The 12,067-nt window shown below is 40.3% G+C and overlaps 1 protein-coding gene across 1 annotated transcript; it reads left to right on the top strand.

Moving 5' to 3' along the window:
* Positions 1-464: 464 nt before the first annotated feature.
* LOC139727833 (uncharacterized) lies at positions 465-11,836 on the top strand. Its single transcript, XM_071638806.1, has 3 exons — positions 465-1,025; positions 8,985-9,511; positions 11,710-11,836. The coding sequence occupies exons 1-3, from the start codon at positions 465-467 to the stop codon at positions 11,834-11,836; spliced, it is 1,215 nt and encodes a 404-aa protein (XP_071494907.1).
* The last annotated feature ends 231 nt before the right edge of the window (positions 11,837-12,067 follow it).

Raw genomic sequence — 12,067 nt, 5'->3', positions numbered from 1 at the left:
GCAAAGACCCGATCTTGTCCAAAGTGCTCAGATATACTTTGGATGGATGACCAAAGCAGCTACCTACAGAAGAAAGCGAGCTAAAGACATTCTTCATGCGTAGAACAGAAATCACAATCGAGCAAGGCATACTCATGTGGGGAATGCGAATCATCATCCCCCACAAAATGCAGAAGGCAGTCCTTGCGGAATTACATCAGGGACATCTCGGAGTAGTAAAAATGAAATCAATCGCACGAAGCTACGTATGGTGGCCGCACCTCGATTCCCAGATCGAGGAATGCACAAAGCGATGCGAAACATGTCAGGTTGTGCAAAATCAGCCAGCGCAAACACGCTTACATCCATGGATTCCAGCGTCCAAACCGATGGAAAGAATCCATGTGGATTTTGCCGGACCATTCGAAGGTCTCACCTACATGGTCATAGTAGACGCATACTCTAAATGGCCGGAGGTATTCATCATGCCGAGTATCACATCAGAGCGCACCATTGATACTCTCCGAAGCGTATTTGCTAGGTATGGACTACCGCAAATCATCGTAACTGACAACGGAAGTCAGTTCACCTCCGCTGAATTCCAAGAGTTTGTACACATGAACGGCATAAAGCACAAGCGCAGCGCACCGTACCATCCGAGTACAAATGGTCAAGCAGAGCGTTTTGTCCAGACACTCAAACAGTCCATGCGCGCCTCAAGATCTGATGGAGGATCTGCACAAGCGAAGCTAGATAGATTCTTGCTGGCCTACCGCAATGCAGCACATAGTGTCACGGGGGAATCACCTGCTTCACTCTTCATGAAAAGGCAGTTGCGCATGAGACTAGATAACTTGCGTCCTAACATTGAACGTCGATATGCTGAACAGCTGCATTACCAAGCATCTCTCAGAGATAAGCGCAGCAAAGCAATCAAAATGCGCGAGTTTGCAGTAGGACAATCCATACTCGCTAGGGACTACACAGGAAAGCGTAAATGGGTCCCGGGAGTGGTTGTAGAAAGAGAAGGTCCGCTCATGTACAAAGTACAAGTACAAACAGGATTTTGGAGAAGGCATGTAGATCAGTTGCTTTCTAGATTAGAAACGGAAGAAGACTCACAAGATCAGAGTCAGTTAGGGAACAAAGAGTTTGATCCTACACGAGACCCAGACAGTTCAAGACCAAGCAGGTCTGTCCCAAGGGACACATTTGTCTTGCCTAGGTATGCAGAAGAACATCCATTGGGTTCTCAAAACACACCAGTTCGAGTACCTGAAACCTTACGTCAACAAGACAACGTAGATACTCAGAGTGAACCTGATGTACAAGGAGCTGAAGTAGAACAGTCTCCTACACAAGTGTTGAGGAGGTCTCAGAGGAAGAGAAAACCACCAGATAGATTTTCTTTCTGAATAGAGGTGTAGAGGAGTTGACACAAAGATGGATGTTAAATCACAACTCAGTGATTAAGGAGTTAATTTTTGGTGTTTAAATCACTCAGATGATTGTTGTCTCGATGTTAACAGAAACATGTGTTATATTAGCTGGATATAAAGTAATATCCCGAGGTTTTTGGTTAAGTTTAGTAGTTTATGTACATACATTATCAGCAACAAAACAGATTACAGATGTTTCATGTACAAGCAAAATAAGTAACAACGGAATTACAAATGTTTTGAACAAGTATTCTGTGTCAGTTGAATGGACCATACAGTATATCTATTGCTGGAGATATTGAACTGGTTACATATCGCATATCCACTCACCTCAAAGTTTGATACAGTAGAAGTTATTCCGAATTCACATAGCAAACTGAGCATTGAGCTAATGATGTGACATTATTCTTAAGGAAACGAATAATGCTATTTACTGGTTGTTTTACAGTTTTGTGATAATCAGGATCTTTATACATACTGTGGAAAAATTACTCGGACAACACGTGGAAGTTGAAGTCCATGTATTTTATTTTGTATGTTACAGAATATATGATGTGAAATTTACGCATACAATTGCTGGAAAACAGCTTGTTTCGGTTAGTTGTGAACAGTAGCCAAAGGCAGAAGTTTGTTATTATGCAAAGGATACTTTTTGCACTTTTTCGTCAACAAAACAGAAAAGGAACAATGTTGCTGAATATCAAGTGACATTTGATTATGATCACACAGTTGTGGGCTGTATTTGTAAGTAAGAGACAATCTTTTTTGTGATGTCATGTTCTAATAACATGGTACTGCAGATGTACACAACATTGTATTATGGAAACCCTCACACCGGATGTCACAATACGTTTTTGGATTGGCAGGGGGAGAGTTTTTATGTATGATCATGCACTGTTGGCTTGCCATAGTGTGGTTGCTATGACGACGGGCTCCGAATAAATGATGGCTACTAACGGGACGTGTCCGTGTCCATTGTCGTTTGTCACAAATACAAAGTAATTGAACACCATTGTTACGTAATAAACATGTCAATGTCCTCCTCCTTATGCGTTGGGTGCCTTGACTACATTGCGTCTACATGGCAACATCATTGTAAAGGGTACGCACTCTCATAGCAACCAATTCTGTGTATATGAGTGCGCGCTCTTCATGTTCTATTTATGTTTTGACATTAACATTCCGCGTCGAGACTCCCGAAGAAGGTGGATGGAAGCCATCGAAAATTTGAGTTGCTCAATAAACTCTATATTGGCGAAATATTGCATTACCGGTTTATTCTTCGTTACATTGGAGCCAATACGTGAATTTGCAACATATATATATATATATATATATATATATATATGGGTCAGAATTTTGAACGATGTACAATTGAGCCAAATCAAGGCAAAATTTAAAAAGTAGGAAATTCTCCAAATTATTCATCTTACCTGAAAGAGTATAACTCAAGCTTTAATATGAACCCAATTATACTAGGATTTTCCCAGAGGAACAACTTTTTATTCACTGCTGAAGTTTACCATGTCCAGAGCAGCGAACGTCCGTGAGGAATAGTACTGCACATACACTTGAATACCATTTAACATAGTTTGCAAAGATCTGATTCAGTTCAAAATCCTAACGAAATACCTTAAGGGACATGACTTACGTGCTTGCAGAATATTAAGCTTGTACTCTTAACCTGTACGTAATGGTAGACAACTGATGATTTAACTAAATTCGTCGTTTCTGTTGAAATAATTGCTCTTCCGCTAAACACTTTCTCCACTTTACGCGCATTTTACAGAAACTCGATATTTTGACCTCTTATTTCACTATCCCATACTTTAATCCTCACTCCCAAATAATAACATACCTTTTTAAGATGTATCTGATCTAGGCAGTCTCTATAACCCAACAAACATAGCATAGTTTTCATCACGGAGGTTCGCACGTAGCTCACGGACGTTCGGAACAAACAAGATGCAGCTCTCTTGAGTTGGAAACGCATTCTACTCACAACAAACAGCAATTTCATGTCGAGAACAAACTCCTCTGCAAAATCCTGAATAGATATTACCAATTCTCAAATATATAAGCTTGTTTGTCTTCTCATACTGAGGAATCAAAGAAACAATTTTTCCATCTCTAGTAAATGAACGTATAAACGTACGTGTAATCTCAGTGACGTATAGTCCATCCTTGAGAACGAATATATTTATCAAAATTTCGTTATCATGAAGTAAAGATTCAGGTCCTAAATTTGTTATCTAAAGTCTACAATGCAAAATTTGTTTATAACGAACATGGTCACAGCTAAAATTATGACAAAGAATTAACATAGAAAGACAATAGAAACGTGCTCCGTTATAGAAATACGAAGTTTAGCTGGGGAGGGCAAACCAATACGTTGGGAAGAAATCCCTCTATGTTTGCTCCTTGTGTTACACACTGTTACCGAGGAGAATTTGTATTATTATATTAGTCAGAAATGATAATAGGTTCGATACTGCGAAGTTTCATCATAACAAGACACAATAAGTCCATATAACTTGGATGGATGTTTGTGACTTCGATATTATACAATATGGTCTGTTATAACAAACATTTTGTAGCGCGTCATTTCGTAGGCTCGTTATTCATACAGTTTGTCAATACGAAAATTGATAGAGTTCGTATAATCATGAAGCTTTTTTATTCGGTAAACGATAGGAATCTCCGAAGGTTAATCGAAAGGTTTATTAATTGGAACATGAAAAATCATGTTCGCTTATCCAAATGTGGAGAAACAAGTTAACAACTAAAATCCTCCAAATTTCAAAACCTCATAATAACCGTTTTCACCTAAACGAATATCAGGCCCTTTCCACTTTTACAAGAACGGACCTAAAAATAATGATCCTTAGTATTTATTTTTCGGACTAACAAACTTTCGGAATAAGGACATTTTTAATAAGAAACCTCCTTAATCAACTACAAACTTTTTTTTTTCATTTTCGGAATAACAAACCTTTGGACATCGGAGTAACGAATCTTAGGAAGAGCGAACGTATCAAAGTGCAACCTTAAACCTATTTTTAATCATTACTTTTTTTAACATGTGTTTTCAAAGTAAGCACAAAAGCACAAACAAATTGACGATCTCTCTGTCTCTTAAATGTAAAATGAAAAAAAAATCTTGGAAAGAATTACAATTGAACATTGCTTTTCATTGATGAGTATAAAACAACACCATGTGATGATAAGCGGAGGATTTGTTTGTTTTCATCAGACAATAATTGTATACTGCATTATTTTTGTTCGCTTGTGACGGCATTTCGATGAATAAAAAAACATAAACAAACAAACAAAAAATTCTCCGGAGGAATTTGGTTCAACGGGAGTGCACTGGCAATTCTTTTCTCTATGTGTTGGAGCTCGATCCCTTCTCTGTTTCTCAGTCATTTTCATTCAAATGCTTCCACGTCCTTGTGAAACTTTTTCATTTTTTTATTCAACACATGCCCGTTACCGACTTCTTCCGTCATTATCCTGCATGTGATTATAGCACTTTTCGGATTTGTTTTTGTTTGTTTTGTTTTGTTTCTGTTTTCTGTTTGGTCGCAGCATGTCCAGGCTATTGAGGGAATGAGAGAAAAATCGTCATGAAGAGAAAAATAAGAATGAATTAAGGCATTTAATATCATGACAATTACAGCGAACGTCCGTTATGGAGACCAAAACTGGATGTGTTCTGTTTGAGACGGCAGCTACCATACTCAAAAGATAAACACTTGGAGCACCTGTCACTAAAAAGTGGCACTGATCCTCTTTCTCCTACTATGTAATCCATTGATTTATTCTACCAACGAACATCCGTGACCAAAAAGTTTACCTTTTGTTATTACAAGTAAATTGAGTGCTGAACATTATTCACTTTTGGGTATGAGCGGCTCGGTGATTTGGTAATATTTTCAACTAACATTAACTTTATGTGCAGTGATATATTTGTAATTATCAGAAATTTCCTTTCTCGGACAGAACGTCCGTGAGCGAAACTTTCAGAACCTGTAACAGTACAAATTGTCTCCAGATCCTCATTTGAAAGAAATTTAAATGCACAGAAATTACAGATTACGCAAAATTCCATTTTCCTATAACTTTGTTTTCAGCGTTTAGCTGTTTTTTGTATAATTAGAGGGAAAACAAGCGTAAAATTGTGAGTAAATTTTCAACTGTTTGTTCATCATGATCACATAACGCCTTAAAAATTCTGAAACTACTGCTCTAAACTCATTGTTTACTTTGCAAAACTTTATTTGTGGCTATTGGAGCTAAAAGTTTCAAAGAATACAGGACACTTTCGGGACAAGTTATCCCTATCGGAGGGATTGCATACGTCACGGACGTTCGCTGGAATTGTCACGGACGTTCGTTCTACTGACAGGGTCATGTTCCAGGACGGATAACTAATCGGCAGAGAGTACCTAGCCTTCCTAACTCTTTCAAAAATTTGAAAAGGTATTGTCAATGCAAATTATAAGAACTGCGACATCCTTACAACATATGTATTGCTCAGAGGGGGATCAGGAGGTGAATTTTCAGAGAAAATATTAATTATTTGCGTGGTTTTCGGTGAATTGCATGGTCCAAAAACTGCGGACAAGCCTCAGTCCGCTCCCAAAATAACATGCAGCTCCTCGGCTAGAGAGCCAAAGGTAAAATGCACCTTCGTCATCAAAGCAAGATGGTGTCCCACTCGAAAACGTTTTAATCATCACGGACGTTCTTTTTTTCTCGGAGGTTCGTCTAAAAATATAATTTCGGTTCCTATTTGACAAAGGATGGACAGAAACTCAAAACAAACATATCATCGTGTGGCTAGATCTTAGTTGATTACGACTCAGAACAATATCGCCAATAACGTTTAATGGGATACGATCTTTATTAGAAAATAGCGGAAGCACGTCCGTGACGAAAACTGAGTATAATTTTGCATAAAAGAGTATTACGTCCCATGTACAGCCAGGAGACGTACAATTTTTGCAGGATATGTTCATTAGGTGGAACACCAAATTTTCGTATATACAGTTGGGACAACAAAGTAGAATTTGCAGCAGCGATAGAAATAAAAGCATCACGGACGTTCGTCTGTTTAGGACTTTGATATTTCAATTGTTCTCTTTGATTTTATACGTGCTCATAAAGTTCTTATAATTTTGTGGTTCATACCCATGATATGTCAGATCCAGAACATGATCAGATATTAGATGCCACCTACGCTTAAAAATGCACATCATTAGTTTGAAAAACAAAAATTATTGTGAAAATAGCGTTTTTACCGTATTTTTACGCTTTAAGTCCTTGTCAAATGAAAAATATCAGGCAAAAGTCAACCAAACCATATATTTCCTGAAAGGAAATTTACCAATCTCTGAGATGACAAAAAAATTCTGGTTTCTTAGATCATCCTGGCGTGTTCTAAGGGAAAGAATGTCATAAGGTGCGAAAATTGGCAATTGTACATTGTTCAAAATTCTCACCCATATATATATATAAACAGGAATACATTGGGGCCCTGTTGCATAAAACCTTACCGCTGAACTTACCGCTCCTTTCTAGCGGTAAGTCTTCAAATTAGCGGTAAATCTTATAATTCTTGATGCTGATTGGCTGTTATGCCTAATTTTGACGGTAGTTACCATTGAAATTCAACGGTAAGTTTTATGCAACGGGACCCAGGAGTGTTTCAAAAATAACCGCCCAATTTTAGATCCATCCTACTTGAGTAAACTGCCTGAGAAGGTTGTTTTCTCACAATTGACAACCTTTATATCTTAAAAGACACACAAGCAAACAAACAAGCAAACAAACAAGCAAACAAACAAACTGAATAGCACATATTGTATCTTAACAAGAAATCTATACCAGGAAACATCTTGCTGAAAACCACAAATAATTATGCAAAGTTCACATCACAAATATACCGTTCAGAGATTTGGTGTTCAAAAGTTTTTCATTTCACTTTAAGTCAGCACTACCAGAATAGCTTGCTAAATGACACAAAAAAAAAAGGAGCGATATTGCAGAATTGTTGACAGTCAGATAAAAGAGATGAGAATTAGTACAATTCATTAAACTATCTCAGACATTTGAACACTTGCGTGTGGACTATTACATACATTCGTTATTTGTGTACATGAATGTTTTGACATATTCATATGCATCTGTGTATTACTGTGGTAATCTTGACATCTAGACATGTTTCGATGTATTTTGGAGTGTACATTATTGATACATGTATATCAGTAGTGATTTTGTGTCACATATTTCTGTGTTTGCAAACTGTTATTGATTTGTTTACTTTGTAAACTATATCTGTAACCATTCAGCCGTAAGTTTGCACAGTTTGACGTTGATATCAAGCATTGTATCATTTGTATCTCCAACTCAATCTAAATCAAAACGCACGATGGCAAAGTATCCAGAAATGAATTGGAATAGTGCTGATGTGCCGGAAGAATTCAAGTTATTCAAACAACGCATGGAGTTATGCTTCCAAGACAACGATGTCCAAGACCCAAAGAAGCAAGCAATCAAAATCAAAATTGCAGTAGGAAATGAAGGTTTGCGTAGAATTAACGCATCCGGTCTATCCAATGAGGATCAAGAAAAACCTGCAATGTTGTGGTCTACTCTTGAAGGTCAGCTGAAAGTCAAGCTGAATTTTCGCATCCACAGACTGGAACTGATGCGATATCGTCAACACGCAAATGAAACTATAGACGAATTTGTAAATAGATGCCGGAGTAAAGCCAAAGAATGTGACTTTACCGAAAATGAGCTCTCAGAACGCGTGACAGAGCTAGTCATTGCGTCTACACCTATCGAGGCGTTCCAGAAAGATCTTCTAGACCAACCCAAAGGCTACAAGATAGCAAACCTCCTTGATGAAGGCAGGAAATACGAAGCCATAGCCGTAGGCAAACAGTGTCTTCGTTCGATCGACTCCTCTGCAAGCAACGTAGATGCTCTAACCAAGATAGACGCAAGAAGTGTGGTAACTGTGATTTGAATCATCCACCACGCAAGTGTCCAGCCTACAGAGACATTTGCAAAGCATGTGGTTCCAGAGGACACTGGGCTAAATGCTGCAGAAAGACAAAACACAGAAGAGTGCTTCGAGGACGAAGTCCAAGCAGAGGACGCCAAGGTGGTAACCGCAGTTTTTCACCACGAAGACAGAAGACACCCACCAGGCAGCCAACCAAACAAAAGGTAGCCGAGTTCTCCAAAGAGCCAGAAGGAGAAACCCAGGAAGATTTTGAGGAATTTAACACTATCGTACTGGGAAATGACATAGACGCATCTATCGATTCTGTGCATCAGAAAGAAGCATTCGTGAAGATTGGAATTATCTGTCCCAGCAAACGTGGACAACACATCTTACATGCAAAGGTCGATACCGGAGCGAGTGGAAATACACTCCCTCTACGGACAATCAAGGCCATGTATGGAAGCAGGTGGCAAGCAGTTGTACACCCGACTTCAGCACGTCTTACCGCATACAACGGTTCCCCGATACATTGTTTGGGCACCCTTCAGATCACGTGCAAGTACAAAGACTCCGAGTGGAGAGATCAACTTTTCTACGTGGTCGATGTCTCAGGACCAGTGATAATTGGACTACCTATGTGCAGTGAGTTACACGTGGTAACAATCCATGAGATGCACCCTCAGAGTCGTAGTCCAACTAACAGACCGTCTCCGTTGAAATCTGTCAAGGACTTGCAAGTGCTCTATCCGGAACAGTTTGATCGTATTGGTAACTTTCGTGGAGAAGCAACACTACATGTCAAAGAAGGAGCTGTCCCCACCATTGATGCTCCAAGAAAGTGCAACGTCCACGTCAAAGACAAACTCAAGGCTGAGCTTGACTCAATGGAGAAGCAAGGCATCATCAGACAAAATGACCATCACACCGACTGGTGTAGTTCGATTACTACAGTTCTCAAGAAAGATGGATCCTTGAGAGTATGCCTAGATCCCAGGAGATTAAACCAGAATCTCAAACGATGTCCCCACAAGATTCCGACTCTTGAAGAGGTCAACCCAGCTTTCTCCGGAGCAAAGTATTTCTCTAAGCTCGACGCGAAATCCGGATATTGGTCTGTTCACCTATCCAAGGAATCCCAGGAGTTGACAACTTTTCGTACTCCATTTGGCCGATACTGCTACACACGCCTACCTTTCGGACTTTTTGTCAGCCAAGACTTGTTCCAGCAACACATGGACCGTATCGTTGGTCAAGTAGATGGATGCATCTGTATCGCTGATGATATTGCAGTTGTTGGACGTACCGAGGCAGAGCATGACAAAAACCTCCACAGACTGATGGAAGTTGCCCAAAGAGAAGGACTTGTCTTCAACAGTAAGAAGTGTATCATCAAAACTGACAGCATCAACTTCTTCGGCTCTGTATATACCAGAGATGGCATCCGCCCTGATCCACAGAAGATTGAAGACATTCATGCCATGCCAACACCTCAAGACAAAGAAGATCTACAGAAGTGCCTTGGTCTTCTTAACTATCTCGCTCCACACATTGCCAACTTCTCTGAAAAGGCATCACCATTACGTGAACTACTGAAGCGAGACGTGCCATTCACATGGCAAGACGATCATCAACATGCCTTCAACGAACTCAAGAAAGCGATCTCTGCAGAATCGTGTTTGCAGTACTATGATCCAAGGAAGACAACGATCCTAGAAGTCGACGCATCATCAAAAGGCCTAGGAGCTCGTTTGATGCAAGAAGGCAAACCTGTCGCATTTGTTTCAAAGTCTCCCTCATCGTCACAAGCTAACTACTCCAACATAGAGAGAGAAACGCTAGCCCTCGTGTTTGGAATACAACGTTTCCACACATACCTGTTCGGAAACCAGTTCACCGTCTAAACTGATCACAATCCCTTAGAGATGATCACCAGAAAGCCACTGAGATGTGCGCCACCACGTTTGCAGAGACTTCTCATCAAAATTCAAGGCTATGACTATGATGTCAAGTACAAGCCAGGCAAATCGATGATCATATCAGATGCTTTGAGCAGAATGCCTAATCCAAGAAAGAATCAAGATGTTCCCCTTGATGTCAATGTGGAAGAGATCTGTGAGGAAATCGACATATCACAGATTGACCTTATCTTCTTTGGACAAAAGAAGAGAAATGAGCTGCAACAAGAGACGTCGAGAGATCCTACCTTGCGAGCTCTGTGGCAAATCGTCACGAATGGTTGGCCAGACACAATCAAGGAAGTACCTAGAGAGGTCAGAACATTTTGGCCATACCGCGATGAAATCGGAGTATCAGATGGTGTACTTTTCAAAGGCAATCAAGTCATCATTCCCACAGACCTCAGGCAAGACATCCTGAATCAACTTCATCAGGGTCATCAAGGTATTGAACGTACCCGTAGACTAGCAAGGGAAACCGTGTGACATTGGCCGAACATCAATAAAGACATTGAGCAAATCTCAAAGAATTGCTACGCCTGCCAAGAAAATCAGGTCAAGCAACAAAGAGAACCCTTGCAACCTCACGACATACCAACTTCGCCGTGGACGAAGCTTGGAACTGACTTGTTTACTTTCAACAAGGAAGAATACCTGTTGGTGACCGACTACCATTCAAAGTATCCAATCGTTCGCAAGTTGAAGGATACATCCAGTGCGGCGGTCGCAAACATACTGAGTGGTATCTTCAGTCTTTTCGGACCACCAGCAACTCTGATATCAGACAATGGTCCACAATTTGTTGGAAGACCATTTCAAGAGATGTGTGAGAAATGGTCAATTGATCACATTACATCGTCTCCACGATATCCAAGATCCAACGGACTCGCTGAACGCATGGTACAAACTGTGAAAGGAATCATGACCAAGTGTACCAGAACTGGACAAGACATCCAGACAGCACTACTACATTTTCGTGCCACACCAATCGACTCCAACCTACCATCACCTGCTGAATTACTCTTTGCAGGACCAATCAGGACAACACTTCCAAGTCACCACCTGACCAGACAATCGTCTACGCCTGATTTGTTGTTTCAGAGACAGGAGAACATGAAACACAATCACGACTTGCATGGAGGTAGAGATTTACCACCTCTGCACGTTGGACAGAAAGTGAGAGTTCTGAATCCCAAAGACAACACTGTGTAGACGCCGTGGATCGACCGTGTAGTTGCCGGGTGGGTCCGGCATGGTCATTGTAAGGGCCGTGTATATGCCGTGTAGATGCCGTGCTGTTTCGGTCTCATCCGTGTAGCTGCCGTGTTGATACCGTGTGTACGTACAGTCATCAACTCTCGTCGATGCTCCATCCGGGGCAAAACTATCCCGGAACTCCCCGGATCGTTGCCGGCATGATCCGGGGGTCGCCTGTAGATCCTTGAGGATCCGTGTTTGTGACTGAGGCTATAACACAAATGAACGTTCCACTTCACCACAATGTACTTTACCTGGCAAACAAGCGCAGGTTTCTCAAAATTATAGCTTCACTTCAGTTCATATCAGATTTTATATGTAATATCACAAATTCCTTCAGATAGTACAACTTCAACATATCGTTGTAATACAAAATGTATTCAATATGAATATTCGCAAACACGATTGTGTTTGTCCAT

This window comes from Diadema antillarum, unplaced genomic scaffold (genome assembly GCF_040938485.1).
Source record: "Diadema antillarum isolate AM-2024a unplaced genomic scaffold, OU_Dant_1.0 seq00000156_RagTag, whole genome shotgun sequence".
Classification (NCBI taxonomy): domain Eukaryota; kingdom Metazoa; phylum Echinodermata; class Echinoidea; order Diadematoida; family Diadematidae; genus Diadema; species Diadema antillarum.
This window is presented reverse-complemented; position numbering and strand designations above follow the sequence as displayed.